The sequence below is a fragment of the Atheta coriaria genome, unplaced genomic scaffold (assembly GCF_025399875.1).
Source record: "Atheta coriaria isolate IRGN ID8LTWV9N9 unplaced genomic scaffold, Caltech_Dcor_3.1 hic_scaffold_3_pilon, whole genome shotgun sequence".
Lineage (NCBI taxonomy): Eukaryota > Metazoa > Arthropoda > Insecta > Coleoptera > Staphylinidae > Dalotia > Dalotia coriaria.
The window spans coordinates 11,173,391-11,189,839 of record NW_027045445.1 but is presented as its reverse complement, the minus strand read 5'-3'; the positions used below and the strand labels follow the sequence as shown (position 1 = coordinate 11,189,839).

At 34.7% G+C, this 16,449-nt stretch overlaps 2 protein-coding genes and 1 long non-coding RNA gene across 3 annotated transcripts; 2 read left to right on the top strand and 1 right to left on the bottom strand.

The window, feature by feature from the left end:
• The first annotated feature begins 10 nt into the window (after positions 1–10).
• LOC135789987 (uncharacterized) lies at positions 11–5,864 on the top strand. The gene is made up of 3 exons (XM_065300079.1): positions 11–637; positions 3,074–3,229; positions 3,311–5,864. Exons 1-3 carry the CDS (start codon positions 133–135, stop codon positions 3,685–3,687), a joined length of 1,038 nt encoding a protein of 345 aa, XP_065156151.1. The 5' UTR covers positions 11–132; the 3' UTR covers positions 3,688–5,864.
• Positions 5,865–6,879: 1,015 nt separating this feature from the next.
• Positions 6,880–7,434, bottom strand: LOC135789991 (uncharacterized). The gene is made up of 2 exons (XR_010547694.1): positions 7,283–7,434; positions 6,880–7,223 (listed from the first exon to the last, which is right to left on the bottom strand). It is a non-coding gene; the product is annotated as an uncharacterized lncRNA (long non-coding RNA).
• A 122-nt stretch (positions 7,435–7,556) lies between these two features.
• LOC135803794 (uncharacterized) lies at positions 7,557–10,799 on the top strand. Its single transcript, XM_065317488.1, has 10 exons — positions 7,557–7,649; positions 8,248–8,270; positions 9,064–9,121; positions 9,215–9,270; positions 9,381–9,432; positions 9,547–9,602; positions 9,716–9,767; positions 9,879–9,930; positions 10,044–10,095; positions 10,209–10,799. Exons 1-9 carry the CDS (start codon positions 7,557–7,559, stop codon positions 10,049–10,051), a joined length of 450 nt encoding a protein of 149 aa, XP_065173560.1. The 3' UTR covers positions 10,052–10,095; positions 10,209–10,799.
• Positions 10,800–16,449: the final 5,650 nt, after the last annotated feature.

The window sequence follows — 16,449 nt, the reverse complement described above, 5'->3', positions numbered from 1 at the left end:
TACTTCTATGAGTGCGTGTAGTGCGCGCATTACCACAAAACCAAACAGTCGCAGTAACCTCAAATATCTGCAAGATAACGGCAGAAAATAATTAATAAATGACGCGAATGATTTATTAACGAATTATAATACATGATGGATAAAACAAAACCGAAGTTTAAACACCCACCGAGTTTGTTCACAAGAATCTTCACGAAACCTGACCTAAGCCTTCCGGATGGATGGGCATCATACAATTGCATCAAAAATGACCAAAGAACAATCTTGTTATCACAGTTGACTATTTACAATCATCAACCCATCATGTTAAGACAAATCATCCTGCAAGAGAACTTAACACTAAAGTATTTTGTGGGTAAACATGAAGTGCACTTAAACAATATCAACAATGTTTATGTGCCAAGTGCCATCAAGATGGAGGCTGATGTCAGGTCTGTTATTGCCACAATCTCATCAATTAACATATGCAATGGATTTGCAATGGTTAAGGAGAATCCTGGTAATGAAGTGCTAGGTTTGATCTATGACCATGAAATGCATACTTGGAGACATAAAGATTGCAGTCACTGGTTAGAGAGGCCACAAACAACATGCTCAAACTGTTTAACAGTAATAAATCAAAATGATGCGGAATCAGGTTAGTGTTAAAATATTTATTATGACGGGTCATGACTTCGTTCTTTTTTAAGTTTAGCCGCGTTGGTCACTTTGGTAGGGTAGGGGAAAATCTCATGAGTTCGCGTCACTGACATGTTTATAGCAGGTTATCTGTAGCATTACAGCTGATGCATTGTAAAACATTAGTGGTGTGTATATCGTATAAGTGTAATTGAATGGATTTAGTGAAAAGTTCGTTGTGTATATACTATTGTTGAAATAGTGTGAAATATTTTGATTATTACTGAAATTTTTTAAGATGAAGAAGAATTGTAGGAGCGGTTTATTAAATAAAACTCCAAAATAAAGTTAGATATCCGCGATATAGAGATAAGAGAAAAAGTGATATAACAATTAAATATACAGTAGAGTCCGGTTATAATGACATCGAAGGGAATTGACAAACACGTCATAATAAGCGGACGTCATACAAAGCGTTTTGTGAAATGAAAACCCTTTTTTATGTAAATATGTACATATACATACATATTAAATCAAAATCAAAATTGCACGTAATCAGCACATTATAACACCTACAAGTGTATTTTTACTGCAAGTAATCTGTAATTTTTGTCTGCTTTTGATTTTTCATTTAATTAATTTTCTTGTGATTTTCGAAGCCTCATCGGTTTCAAAACATTTGAATTGAACGATTGCTTAATACGGTTCTTGTTTTTTAAAAAGCATTGAGATTGTCGAATGACCCACGCCAAATTCGGATTAATGGAAAATACGGATTAAGTCGTGGTCAAGGTGCTGCTGCCGAATGCTTAAATTTATTATTTAAGCATTTGGTCTTTCCGATAGTAAATACATAAAAGTAATTTGACAATCATAAAAGAAATGTAGCAATAAATATAAAAAGTTCGCCACGTGTCGAACGTCGTCGGGTATCAACGAACATTACCGGAGGTGTAAAGAATCATGTTGGTCATTATAACCGGATATAATCTATTAAAAATGGGTCATAATAAGCGACATGTCACTGTAAGCGAAGTCATTATATCCGACTTTTTTATATAGAATTACCTATATATGAAAACCAAACTTGGTAGTGTAGTTACGTCATAATAACCGGTTGGTCATAATAAACGGATTATACTGTAAATATAAATAAATATAAATACAGTTAATTGACGTGATAACGTCTTTAAAATCGTTTTAGTCGGTTGACATGTTCTCAGAAACTTGTGTCACGCCAAAACCTCACGAGCGCGATCGCAGGTATAACGAGAGAGAGACGGACCGATCTTCCGTCTCATCTCGAGCGCTGCCAGTCATTCCGTGAAACTTGTCACGCGGAATCCTCACGAGCGGAGGCATGCATAGCGTTCGAGTAAGTGGACCGATCTTCAGTCTCTCTCACTCTAGCGGCATACAAACGAATGGAGATTTTCTCGTGCGGTTAAGTTTTCGTTGAATGTTTAAAGTGAAACAAAATGTGAAGTGCAAGTGAAGTGTTACAACAATTGCAACAAAAAAAGGTGAATAAAATAGCCTACTTACTAACAATTAACATTCTTGAATAAACTTGTAAAAGTAATGAAAGATGGAAAAAAGACACGTGTAAACAAACGAAATTTAGAGGTTATGTTATGATAAAAATGAATTGTGGTAGTGTGAAATAAAAACATAGTTGGACTCATACCCTAAATAATTATAATACGGAAAAAATAGATAAAGGAGCGCGTCGCGTCGTGTGAATGATTAGAATATCGAATTAAAATCTCTCACCTGTCAAAACAATGCATTCTAACCTACGACTCGAGCGACCAATCACAATGCAAGAAACCATTCTCATGTGTCAAGTTGGTTAAGGCGCGTACCTAATACAAATTCAAACATTTAAAATTAGTATTGATTTCAATTCAAATTTTTTTTAAGATTTAAGAGTCATAATAATTCTTGTGCGAGTTACATTCTCTGTATCTGATTCAAGGAATAAATAAACAGATAATTAAAAAAACTTGTCAAAACCCTGCATTCTCACCTACGATTTGAGCGACCAATCACAATGCATGAAATCATTCTCATGTGCCAAGTTGGTAAAGGCGCGTATTACAAATTCAAACATTCAAAATTAGTATTGATTTCAATTTAAATTTTATTTCTAATTAATTGAATTAGAATTATTTAAACAAATTTTAATCCTAACTAATATTATAAATGCGAAAGTGAGTTTGTTTGTTTATTTGTTTGTTTGTTTGTTACGCCTTCACGCTTTAGCTACTGTACGGATCACCATGAAAGTTTGCATACACGTTGTCTGGGGTGTAGAAAAGGACATAGGGTACTTTTTATCCCGGGAAATATTACTATTCCCGAGGGAAGGAATAAACGTTACGCGGGCGGAAACCGCGGGCGAAAGCTAGTTGATAATATTTCTTTAGAAAATTAAATTCAATTCGTTTAACAGAAATCACCACGTTCAATACGATGGATCCCCAAGCGCACGTTGTTTCAACGTCTAGTACACCGATGGAGACTGAGGATGTTTTGCCCTCAACGTCTGCAATACCTCTCACTGTGCAACACTCAGCCAATCCCGCCGAATCTAATACCTTGCGAAACCGTGAGTACAGGAAATGTGTATTTTACAAAACTTTCAAATGACTTCATTTCATTTGAAATTAAAATATTATGTGTTCCATAGAAATCACCACGCTCAACATGATGGATCCCTGTGCGCACATTCCTTCAATATCCAGTACACCGATGGAGACCGAGGATGCTTTGCGGTCAACGTCTGCAATACTCACCAAAGCCGAAATGAATGCCCTGCGAAATCGTGAGTACAGAAAACGTGCAGCAGCTATTAGAACCCCAGAACAGGCCGCGGCGTTTGCAAGAAAAGCCGCTGAAAGACGACGCAAATCGTACCATCTACGTAGAGCTGCTTTATTAGCTCTCGCCAGCGGCACGGTGGAGACAACTAAAAATGTACAAACCAGCGCTCAGCGAAAACGTGCATCTCGACAGCGTCAATCCGAACGACTTAGGAGTGCTGCACAACTAGCCCAGTCATACTAGGTAAAAAAAGGGGTCAACCTCGGAATGAAAGATAATAAGCTGAAAATTGGTATGAACCTTTGTTTTGTCATTCTAAATGTTGTCTCAAAAGTCACAATCGTTATCGTGCCTGCGTCTCAAGATATTCAAGGTCAAAGGTCACAAAAATCGGTTTTTCGCGAATATCTGGCTTCCTATCGGTTAAATGAGATTTGCATTCATTATAAAAGTTGTAGGCTATAAAATTCCCTACAACTTTTGTTTAAACTTTTTTTTCATACGACCAACCGTTTTGAAGGTAGAGCGCGAAGAGTGCACATCGTACAGTCATATACGGCCTAATGCAAGGTCAAGCGTGAGTTATGGTTATCAGTACGTTATAAAGTCAATTATTTACTTGGAAATTATAATTATTAAACAATGCCCATTATTTATGTACTAACTATTAATTATTTATATTTAATTAAAGTAAGATCATATATTTTAGTTTTATTTTAAGTTAAAATGATAGTAAGAGTATATATTTTACACATATTTTTATTTATTATTAAATACGGCATAATATACATTTATCAAAATGTGAGTTCAAATATCAAAATTATCTTTGTTGATTTTAATTGTAATGAAATTGGAAATGGAAGCTAATTAGAAAGACTTCATTTCGTTTTTTGCACTTGACGTTGAAGGTTCACTCTCATCTGTGCGTCGTTTCGATGCAATAATAACATTTTTACTCGTGTACACTTTTCGACACTCGGAATGCACATTTACAGAACTTAAAGTATTTAAATAGTCTATATGTCCATCATTTCTTTCAATACTTGCAGTTTTTAAAGTTTGTAAACCACGTACGACATTCACAGAAACACCTTCTGAAAGTGACTTATCACATATAAAACACAAATCAGCCATAGCTCTTAAAACCGTACGTCCGTAGTTGCAACGGTACAATTTCAAACTTAACGAATAACTAACGTTATATTATTTTCTAATTTGAATACGTAGTCCATGTTTATAAGATGTATTTATTAAATTGTTTTGTGATTTATATGGATTTTACAATTTTGTATGAGTTTTACATGTTTCGCCCTGTGGGCATCGTCAGAAACTGATTTGAAATTTGGTGTTTTAGGGTGTTCTTAGTGTCAAGTGTTTTTGTGTTGTGTTAATGAGTGTTATCGTGGGTTGTAGGTATGTGGAGTTTTTTGAGGGGTTTGAAGATAGTGTCGTGTATTGAGTTTATTTGTTCGTTTAAGAGTGTGTGTTTGATTTTGTGCTTGTAAATTTGAATATTATTTTCTTTTATGTTTAGGTATTTGTCATTAGAGGTTTTTAATATGGTTAGTATGTTTTCTATTGTGTTGTGTTGGTGGCTGTGTTTTAAGATGTGTTTTGCGTAGTGTGAGTGGTATGTGTGTGGATTTTTTATTGCATTGGTGTGTTCGTTATATCTTATTAGCATGTTTCTATTTGTTTTTCCTATGTATATTTCTTGACAAGTGTGGCATGTGAGTTTGTATATTCCACTATTTTTGTATGTGTTTGTACTATTTGTTGTGTGTGTTTGTAGTTTGTTGATGAGTTTTTGTTTGGTTTTGTATGCTATTTTGTGGTTTTTAAATATATTTGATATGTTATATGTGTTACTTTAATTAAATATAAATAATTAATAGTTAGTACATAAATAATGGGCATTGTTTAATAATTATAATTTCCAAGTAAATAATTGACTTTATAACGTACTGATAACCATAACTCACGCTTGACCTTGCATTAGGCCGTATATGACTGTACGATGTGCACTCTTCGCGCTCTACCTTCAAAACGGTTGGTCGTATGAAAAAAAAGTTTAAACAAAAGTTGTAGGGAATTTTATAGCCTACAACTTTTATAATGAATGCAAATCTCATTTAACCGATAGGAAGCCAGATATTCGCGAAAAACCGATTTTTGTTACCTTTGACCTTGAATATCTTGAGACGCAGGCACGATAACGATTGTGACTTTTGAGACAACATTTAGATTGACAAAACAAAGGTTCATACCAATTTTCAGCTTATTATCTTTCATTCCGAGGTGAAAGCCCTAATATGACTGGGCTAAACCCAGTACTTCATCGAATCAAGCAGCAGTGCACTAAGAACAACCTACCTGGTCTACAAAATAAAACGATAGATGTAATTTAAAATTTGAAAAAATTGTTAACTTCATTAATTCCTTACTTCCCAAAAACTTATATCACCAATAAGACGTTATCACGTAAACATCTCGATCGTAAACAGATCATTTTCTGTCAAGATTGACAGAAAAAGGCGAATAAATTGTAAAATATAAATAATAATTGTTATTAATTATTATTTACAAGAAACATTTAAATTTCATTTTGATTTGAAATATTTAAATTGTAACGTCTTGGTATTATGGTGGATCGATAGAACCGTATGCGCCGCGCTTCGAAACTAGTATAATGTGCGCAAACTCAATGTGACCCTGTGGTTGACTGGTTAGGCGCGAAATTGGCGGTCTTGCTACCAGGCGAACATGAACGACAGCGGCTGGCTGCGTACAAACGCGCCGCGCGGTTGTGGCGCGTCTACCATGCGCTACTGCTGCGCGCCTGATACACCGAACTCGTATTTGATAACTTGATGCACAAAACGGACAGGTCCGCGCCGCGTTGCCACCAGTCGCGCGTTCTGGTTTAATTATGGCGTGATGTGTGCGTTGATTGCCGCCGTACTTCCACACAGCGATCAACATTGACTTACTTGAAATTAAATTTTTTGAAGCAGTAAGCAGCTTTTTTGCTCTATGATTATTAATTAGTTTAATGTGTTTTATTTAATGAATAAAAAATCTGGAAAGACGTATGTGGTAGATGTAGTTGGTCGGTCTGCTTGTGTAGTTTAGAATATGCGTTGTCGCCATTTTGATATTTTATTACAATTTCCTCATAATTCATAACTGAGAGGGCTTAAATGACAAGGCAGCAGAAATTCGAGGAAGCTCCGTCGTGTCGGCGTGCTCGCCGCCGATATTTCGTAAGCCTACACGGCACCGATCCGCTCGTTGCATGAACCGAGGACGCTTTTTTCGTTCGAGTGTTATCGCGACAAAATCATACTGATCAAATTTAATACGAATAAATAAATTAGTCTTTTAAACTGTTTGGTATCTTCCTAACTATTAGAATGTTTGTGTAATTTCGCTTCATAAGATAAACAATTTATTTCCTTTTTATTTCTTCGAATTTAATTATTTTTCAGTATAAATATTCATACGAGAGATAAATTTAATCACTTTTAACGCCTGGAACATGTTTTAGAATGAAGTTATTTAATCAATAGCATATTCCCCGTTACTTGTGTAATTAATTAGTTACTACAGGACTCATATAAGTCTCTCTCTTTCCCTGCCATGTGAAACATTCTCCTACTTTCCGTTACATCAGTCCGTACTTGAATCTCAACTAGTTGTTTTAACTTGCAAGGCAGGCTTTCGATTGCGCTGAATGTGAATGCTAGTATTTTTACTCTCCTTGTTTACTTGCTCCCCTCCTGTCCGTAAAAAAACTTGTTTATTTTTCGTTGGCGTTCGCTAGCTGTTTAGCTCGCACCTCCTCGCTGTTCTGCTTACCGGGTGTTGAAAAGCGTGCAGCAAGTCCGCCGCGGTATGCCAATGCCGCCAGTCAGACCGTCGACTGACTGTTTGCCGTTCGTACACATTCGTTTTGCCTTTTCTCGCTCACCAGACCTGAACTTGTGCGCGTCTGGCGCATACCGAAACGAGAGGGCGAGACAAGTTGGACTGGACTGGGTCGAATGACCACCGGCTGACCAAGCGCGATGCAATGCCCCAACTAGGGAAGGCTCCGAGAACTGTGGAAATACATGCCGCTATGTGTGCGTGTGCAAGAATATGCGGTTGAATATGTGGTCTCACCGTACTTGAAAAGGACTATAGTATTAGGCTTGGAACTTATGGTACGTTTTAAGGGAAAATAGAGATTGAATACGTTTTGTATTATATTACATTATATTACGATATTGTAAGGGTATAGCGTACAGTACTACCATTGTATTTTAATATTATATTATAAAATATTTCGTGGATCATCCTTGATACGAAAATATTAATTGTTCTCTTGATCGCACTTGCGCTTGTTCTTATTTATTGAATAAAAAAAAAAATAAAAAAATGTGATATGAGTGATTTGGTAAATAGAATAAAACCAGATCTTGTTTGTCTATAAAAAAACATTGTCACGTCGACCCCAGCTATTATTATTATTAGATATCTGTTGCATGTACTAAAATGTTTTCTGACTGGTCCACAAACTGGAAAGTGGTATATTTATGTTTTGAAGTTTTGATTTTTGTTTGTTTTAGGCTCATAGCAAGCGAATTCGACTTCACAGGCAGTCGTGCTTTTACCAATATGTAAGTATTGAAATTCTTTATCTTTTGCCATATTAACTTTTGCTATTAATACTTGGAAGACTCAGGAAAATTGTATTTTTGCGTTTCGAAACATTGATTTTTGTTTGTTTTAGGACTCTAACAAGTAAATTAGACCTCACAGGACAGTCTTGTTTTCACCGAATTGTAAGTATTGAATATTTTCAGCAGTTTCCTTAACTTTAGTGATTAACACAGGGAAAAGGGGATGATATATTTTGCGTTATATTTTTTGTGCGTTAAGCTTATATTATTTTTAGAGTCCGACCGAAACTGGTTTCTCAGCTGAAACCGAAACCGAAACTGTAACTTACATAAACATATTTAATTTCAGTTTCTATGGTGCAATAAAATTGTATACGACAGTATTAAGCAGTAAAGTGAACTAATTGAAGATAGATAGCAAATTTTTGATTTTGGCAATTTTTAGAACATATGTTTGATTGGGGATTCCCTCAAACCTTTTTCGTGTGTCACTTCAAAATTAAACTATAATAAAATTCTTAAACACTGAGTTTCGGTGGGGCCAAAAGTTTCGGCCAGTTTTTGCCCGAAACTGAAACCGAAATTTCGGTCGGTCTCTAGTATTTGGTAGTTGTCTAGCTTTAACTCGAGAAGGGGGCATTTCTAGAAATGTCAAATTAAAGTCTCCTTGCGGTTGTATTAGTTTGTTGGTGAAGTTGGGTCTGCAACATGGGTAAATTCGAAAATTTGGTGGTACATTTTTTTACTTGAAGGATGAAATTGTTGAGATTTTTTTGGTATAAATCTTTCACATTTTCTTTCTTTTTGAGTCCTTTATGTTATCTAAGTAGAATTACTATTTATGACTGTTAACGCTCTCGAAGGCGTCTCAAGGAACGCAATTCCAATTGCAACGCATTCGAATGTAGTCCTACAAAAGATAATTTTTGTGCTTCGATGTACTGATTTATGGTAGTTTTAGGTGTCTAACGGGCGAACGAAATATCCTAGGACAACGATTCTTTTATCAGATTGTAAGTATTGAATTTACATATTATTTACAATTATAATTTGTGTGATAAGCACACGGGAAACCTGCTAAGAGATAATTTTTGTGGTTGTTTTAGGTGTCTAGCAGGCGAATAAATTGTCCTAGGACAACGATTCCTTCATCAGATTATAAGTACTGAATTTGTTTATCATTTTGATAAATAATTTGTGCGAATAACACACGGAAAACCCGCAAAAAATGCCATTTTTGTGCTTCGATATGCTAATTTTTGTTTGTTTTAGGTGTATAGCAGGCGAACAAATTGTCCTAGGACAACGATTCTTTCATCAGATTGTAAGTATTGAATTTGTTTATTATTTTCATAAAAAAATTAGTGCGAATAGCACACGGAAAACTTGCAAAAATGTTATTTTTGTGCCTTGATACGCTAATTTTTGGTTGTTTTAGGTGTCTAACAGGCGAACAAATTGTCGTAGGACAACGATTCATTCATTCATCAGATTGTAAGTAATGAATTTGTTTATCATTTTCATTAATAATTTGTGTGATTAGCACACGGAAAACCTGCGAAAATGTCATTTTTGTGCTTCGACCTGCTAATTTTTGTTTGTTTTAGGTGTCTAGCAAGCGAACTATTTGTCCTAGGGCAACGATTCATTCATCAGATTGTAAGTATTGAATTTGTTTATCATTTTCATAAATAATTTGTGCGAATAGCTCACGGAAAACCTGCAAATGTCATTTTTGTGCTTCGATATGCTAATTTTTGGTTGTTTTAGGTGTCTAGCAGGCGAACAAATTGTCGTAGGACAACGATTATTCAATCAGACTGTAAGTAATGAAATTGTTTATCATTTTCATTAATAATTTGTGTGATTAGCACACGGAAAACCTGCGAAAATGTCATTTTTGTGCTTCGACCTGCTAATTTTTGTTTGTTTTAGGTGTCTAGCAGACGAACAAATTGTCGTAGGACAATGATTCTATCATCAGATTGTAAGTATTGAATTTGTTTATCATTTTCATAAATAATTTGTGTGATTAGCACACGGCAAACCTGTGAAAATGTCATTTTTGTGCTTCGACGTGCTAATTTTTGTTTGTTTTAGGTGTCTAGCAGGCGAACAAATTGTGTTAGGACATTGATTCTGCTATCAGATTGTAAGTATTGAAATTGTTTGTCATTTACATAAATAATTTACATGGTTCATACAATGAAAAGTGAAATGAAATTCATTCACAATGAAAATTAAATTAAAATACAATGGTGGTAGTACGAGAGGGTGAGTATAAAAAGCTAAGTAAAGTTAAGTAAACACTTACTGTACGCAATGGTTTAGTAATATATCGTTTTTACAGCGATATTGTGAGGGTATAGCGTGCAGTAAGTGTTTACTTAACTTTACTTTGAATTAAATTAGTTGTTTCAAATATTAGCAGACGCGTTGCAGATTTCTTGGTAATTTATTTCTAGTTTGTCGTTCTAAAACTAGAGGGCGATACTAGCGGCTATCTATTATGTTTTGTTACGCCACAACGGTCAGATGGCGCTGCCATCGATTTGGTTTAAAATCATGCTTAATTTTGGTTTAGTTTTTGGTGCACAGAATTGCGGTGGGCACGTCACTTTTATGCATAACTTTTAAGTATAACAAAACGAAAAATAACAAAAATTCTATTTTTGCGCTTTAATTTTCGGTGGTTTTAGGTGTGCAGCGTGCGAACTCGATGTCGTAGAACAACCATTCTTTCATAAGAATTCAAATTGTATACCATTGTTATATACAACATTTGAAAAAGAAAATAAAACAACATTTGTGTTTAATACAAGCGGAACCCACATATGTGGTATTTTTCCATAGTACGTTAATTAAAATTCTTTCTTTCAAATAATGTTGTTTGTAAACTGATAAATTTATAAATTGCAATATATTTGTAATAGCCTTTTTGTCGTGCGCAGATAGAAGAATGCCCGTCCAACTGCGGGCCGGTTATCAATTCTCTTACCTGCTTATTCCGGCTTTGCAAATGACGGATTCGCGTTTAAAGCTATTGACAACGCAGCAACTGTACTTGCCGACAAATTCGCATCGATCTGTACCATTGACGATCGAATGACCAACAAACAAATTGAAATAGCTCAAGAAGTTGATAAATTTATTGCTACGAAGACACATACAAATCGCGGCAAATATTTCGTCAAACCAGCAGACATAAAGCGCATTATAAAAACATTACCTGCCACAAAGGCACCAGGGCCTGACGGTATACAAAACATAGTACTCAAAAACCTTCCGAAATTGGCAGAAGTAACAGATGTCAAAAAAGCCTGGAACAAAAATGAAATCGTACACATGGCCCTATTAGACATTGAAAAAGCGTTTGACACCGTGTGGATTACCGGACTAATTTACAAACTGATCCAAATTAATCTCTCGAGCAATTTAATTCATCTAATATCAAATGAAAAATCAGAAGCCAAATCCATCAATGCAGGCGTTCCACAAGGATCTGTACTAGGACCAATGGCTGTTTAGTTTATTTATCAACGACTTACCAAAAACAAACAATACGAAACTTGCGCTATTTGCAGATGATGCCATTTTATATAGCAGCTCAGACCATGAAAATATTGGTCGTAAAAAGCTACAGAACCACTTGTTGGCAGTTGAGAAATTTTATAAACAGTGGAAAATAAAAGTAAACCCTAATAAATCAGAACTACTAACAGCGACGAGAAGACGAAAATTACAATGCACTAATAACACCGAGAGTGTGTTAAACTCTCAGCAAATTCCAGAAAAAGCGGACGTAAAAAGCTTACTTTCAGAAAACATGTGGAAAACACCATCATAAAAGCAAATGCGGCCCTAATGCAATTGTACTCTTTAATGCATAGAAACAGCGTACTTACTGTAAAAAACAAACTGTTACTTTACAAAACTACACTAGACTACGAGCCACTTCTAGAGTACGCAGCCCCAGCATGTATGTGCCCATGTGCCCATCGCCAAAACATACCGTAAAAAGCTACAACAATTCGAGAACAAATGTTTACGACAATTCAGCGGCAATGTAACATATTGCCTCTTTTAGACTATCTTGACGAAAACAACAATAAATTCTATCACCGAACGACAAATCACGTGAACCCACTAGTTAAAAATATCACGAGGCAAAGATCTCCTGGCAAGTACAAGTTACCGTATGAACATCTACCTATCTTCCTAAACCCATGGTAAAATCAAATCCCAACTGTATCCAAATAGGTTTTTCCCAGCTCAATTTTCCTATTATAATAATTAACATGTACACAAATAAAATGAAGAATGAGTATCTGTTTATGTAAACGTTTCGGCATAATGTGTATCAAATTCAGCTTTCCTAATATAACGAAAGTGAAAAAATTAAAAATATTATAGTTTAGGGGTGTCTGGCTAAGGTTGGAACCATACCAGATGTCTGGCAATGAGCAGCGCATGTTGTAATAATGATACGAACAAAATATGTAAAAATGGAGTTTGCTAAAATAACGAATTTGAGATCATCATTTGTACATCTTTGTTGGCTGTTAACTGCCAAAGGAACCACGATCCAGGTTTCATAATTGGGGATCGTGCTTACCTGTATTGGAGACACACATAGGCAAAATTTCATCTTTCGTAAAATGACGAATGTCGGGCTCTTGCTCTAATACAATACTAACAAATTTTGCATCATTTTCGGGCCACATAAGGAACACTATTACACAGGGTGTTCCAAAAACAATATAATAACATTTAAAGAGACAATGCAAAAGTAGGGAAATATATATCTAAAACCACAGTCAAAGTAAAATCAAAGGAAATTAATATACAGGGCGAGGTAAAGAAAAAACGACAATATTTTAAGTTTAAGTGGGATGCCATATATCTTTTCCCTTTTCGCAAATTCATCACGGGAAATTAGTATACAGGGTGATATAAAAAGAAAATTCTAAGTTTTAAAAGTAAAACGACACTAATAAATATGGTCTATTAAATGATAAGGAAAATATATCTACTGAGTGATACACAAAGAAAAATTAAAGAATTTAAAAAAATCAAAGTGTTTAGACCGGAAATCAAAGAAAAGTAAAAAGTAAGAAAACCTAAAAATAGAACAATTCAAAAATGTATTTTCTTTATATATGAAGGAAAATTGATGGGTTGGATATTACAAAAATAAAGCACGGGGCAGAATTTTATTTTAGGCCCAGCCCGGAAAGCCACCAGAGAATCAAGAGCGCTGTCGACGGCACGCGACTATCTTAATCTTTTTAATTTGCACATTAAACGAAAACGAAACAATGTACCGATTACGTGATGCAAATCAACGGTAGGTTTTGAAACAGAGACAAAAATTATTGGTGTGGTTAAAGACCACGCGGTTGAAGTAAAAACAAGTTAAGTAAATAAATATGAAATACGCGTATGATACTAAAAACCTCTACGTATGAACAATCCACGCTTAACAAACGCACAATCGAAATAGCATTTAGAAACAGTACGTAATAACGCGACAAAAATTAGGGAACTCAAAATATTGTAAAGAAAATGTGCGTACAGATCACCTGACGACAAAAATTAGACTAACCTGATACGCACGGCAACCGCGTGGCGATCGCCCAAAACTGCAGGAGATAAAGAAACTTGTTTGTTTGTAAACACTGATACTTTCAGTGTGGTAGTGCAGAACATGAGAAGAATTGTATTTGTACATGGAAATGCATGGACGAGGCATGGAATTATTAATTTTTATTAAATTCGTAATCGGATTCTGATTGATAATTTAATTCTACATCGTTTATTTTAGTAACTAACATTAACCGTATTTACAATTTTAGAGAAAAATGCATTCGTTTTTCGTACACCTTTTTGTTCTTGACATAATCGCCAAAAAATTCGACCCTGTTCTTCGACCGAAAAACATTTTAACAAAATAGTTTGACACTGTTCTTTGGCCGAAAAAATTTTAAGTAAAAAAGTTCGACCCAAAACATTTTGACAAAAAAATTCGAACGAAAAATTGTTTACAAAAAAATTGGACAAAAAAATTTTACATAAAAATTCGATCGAAAAAGTTTACAAAAAATTCGACCAAAAAAAATGTTAACAAAATAATTCGACCGAACAAAAGTTTACAAAAAAAATTCGACCGAAAAAAGTTTACAAAAAAATTCGACCAAAAAAATGTTAACAAAAAATACGACCGAACAAAAGTTTACAAAAAAATTCGACTGAAAAACAGCTTACAAACAAATGCGACCGAAAAAAAGTTTGCAAAAAAATTCTACCAAAAAAAAGTTTACAAAAAAATTCGACCGAAAACAAGTTTACAAAAAAATTCGACCGAAAAAAAGTTTACAAAAAAATTCGACCGAAAAAAAGTTTGCAAAAAAATTCGACCAAAACATTTTTTACAAAAAAATTGGACCGAAAAATTTTAAGTAAAAAAGTTCTACCCTGTTCTTCGACCAAAAAATGAAATTTATTGGACAAAATTAGCGATATTCGAATGGGATTTTAAGACACTGCCAAAGTGTTTAAAGGGTTAAAAATGTAAGCATAGAGTAGAGGGTCTCTCGAACTTTAACATGACGTTAAGAAACTTCAAGAAAATTAATTAGTTCACTAGATACAGTGTGTTTTCCACACCATGTTTTCGAATTTTCCTAAAATTGCTAATTTTTGAAGAGCATTTTAGGGCATTTTCGAAAGGGCTGGAGGGTATAAAGTGTATGCATCGTGCAGTCAAATACCTTGACTCTCTTCTGGCGTGGAGAAACTAGAAGATTGTCAATTTATTTACGAGATACAGGGTGTTTTCCACACTATGTTTTCAATTTTTTTAATTGCTAATTTTTGAAGGGCATTTTAGAGCACTTCCAAAAGAGCTGGGAGGTTGAAAAGGTATGCATCGTGTAGACAAACTCCCTGACTTTATTGCGGCGAGGAGAAACTCCAAGAAAGTCAATTAATTTTGGAGATACAGGGTGTTTTCCACCTCAACGTTTCAAAATTTCCAAAAAATGCTGATTTTTGAAGGGCATTTTAAGGCACCTTCGGAAGGGCAGGAAGACAGAGGAACTCTCTAGCTCTATTATGGCATGGAGAAACTCTAAGAAAGTCTTTTAAAATACTTACTAGACGAGTGGAGTCGTTTCCAATCTACGCCAACAACTTAATACTCATGTATGCGTCTAGTGGAAATTCACGCCCAAATACACATTCATGTCTGTTAACGTTTTCAAAAGTCCACAGCGTTGTAATTAATTGTAAATTAACCAGTAAACACGTGTTATCCATAAATGAAGATGCCGAAATGAATCGTAATACACCGAACTGCAATCCCAACAAACATTATAAGTAGAGTCCGACGGAAACAGGCTTTTCAGCCGAAACCGAAATTTCGGCCCTGGCCTCAGTTTCGGCCAAAATCGAAACTGCAACTTACATAAAAATATGTTTAATTTAAATTTCAAAATTTAATGTTTTAAGCAATAAAGTGAAGAAATTGAATAGATTGTAAATTTTTGGTTTCAAACCTCTTTCGTGTGTCACGTTAAAACAACATACAAATATTATCCGTTTTTCAGGTGACGCTTTACAGAAAGAAAATAACTACGTTTAAGAAATTTCAAAATTCAAGAAAGAAGATGTTTTAGAAAGCTAATACACATCGCGTTACTCAAACTATATTCTAAAATATAGGTAATATTAACTACACGTGGTAAAGAAAACTCCTAAAAACTATGACTTTGCGCAATTTTCTCTGAATCTCAAAGGAAATTATTATACAAAGTAATTCAAAAGAAAAAAATTACTAAGAACTTGACGGCAAACACTGAAATTTCAGAATAATACTTATTATTACTGATGATTGACAGAATGATGGTTGTTTCAGAAAATTTCGAATGTGTCGTTGACATCGAGAACCAAAGTGCATGCGACTACAGCATGTCCCGTAAACCTATTAAAACACAATCAATTGAATTTAATTTGCTGTCGTGAGTTACGCGGGAGCACGGGAAAACAAATACTGCAAACTGCAGTCGGGCGCATTTGTAGCGAAAATGTGAATTGAAGGAATATCCAAACTTCCGGAATGCTAAACAATTGGTGAATTTGTTTGATTAAATTAAACTTTGCAGGAAAATGAGGTGTGACTTGTTAGTTTGCATCAGTACGTTCTGCGTTAAAGTAAGAAATTCATGCAGCTATAGTTTTAGTTAAAACGTGCATCCCAGCGTCATCCAGATCTTGAAATAGACTACACAAAAAAAATTGCAACATTAGAAAAATTATTACAAATAAGATAAAGATAATTAAA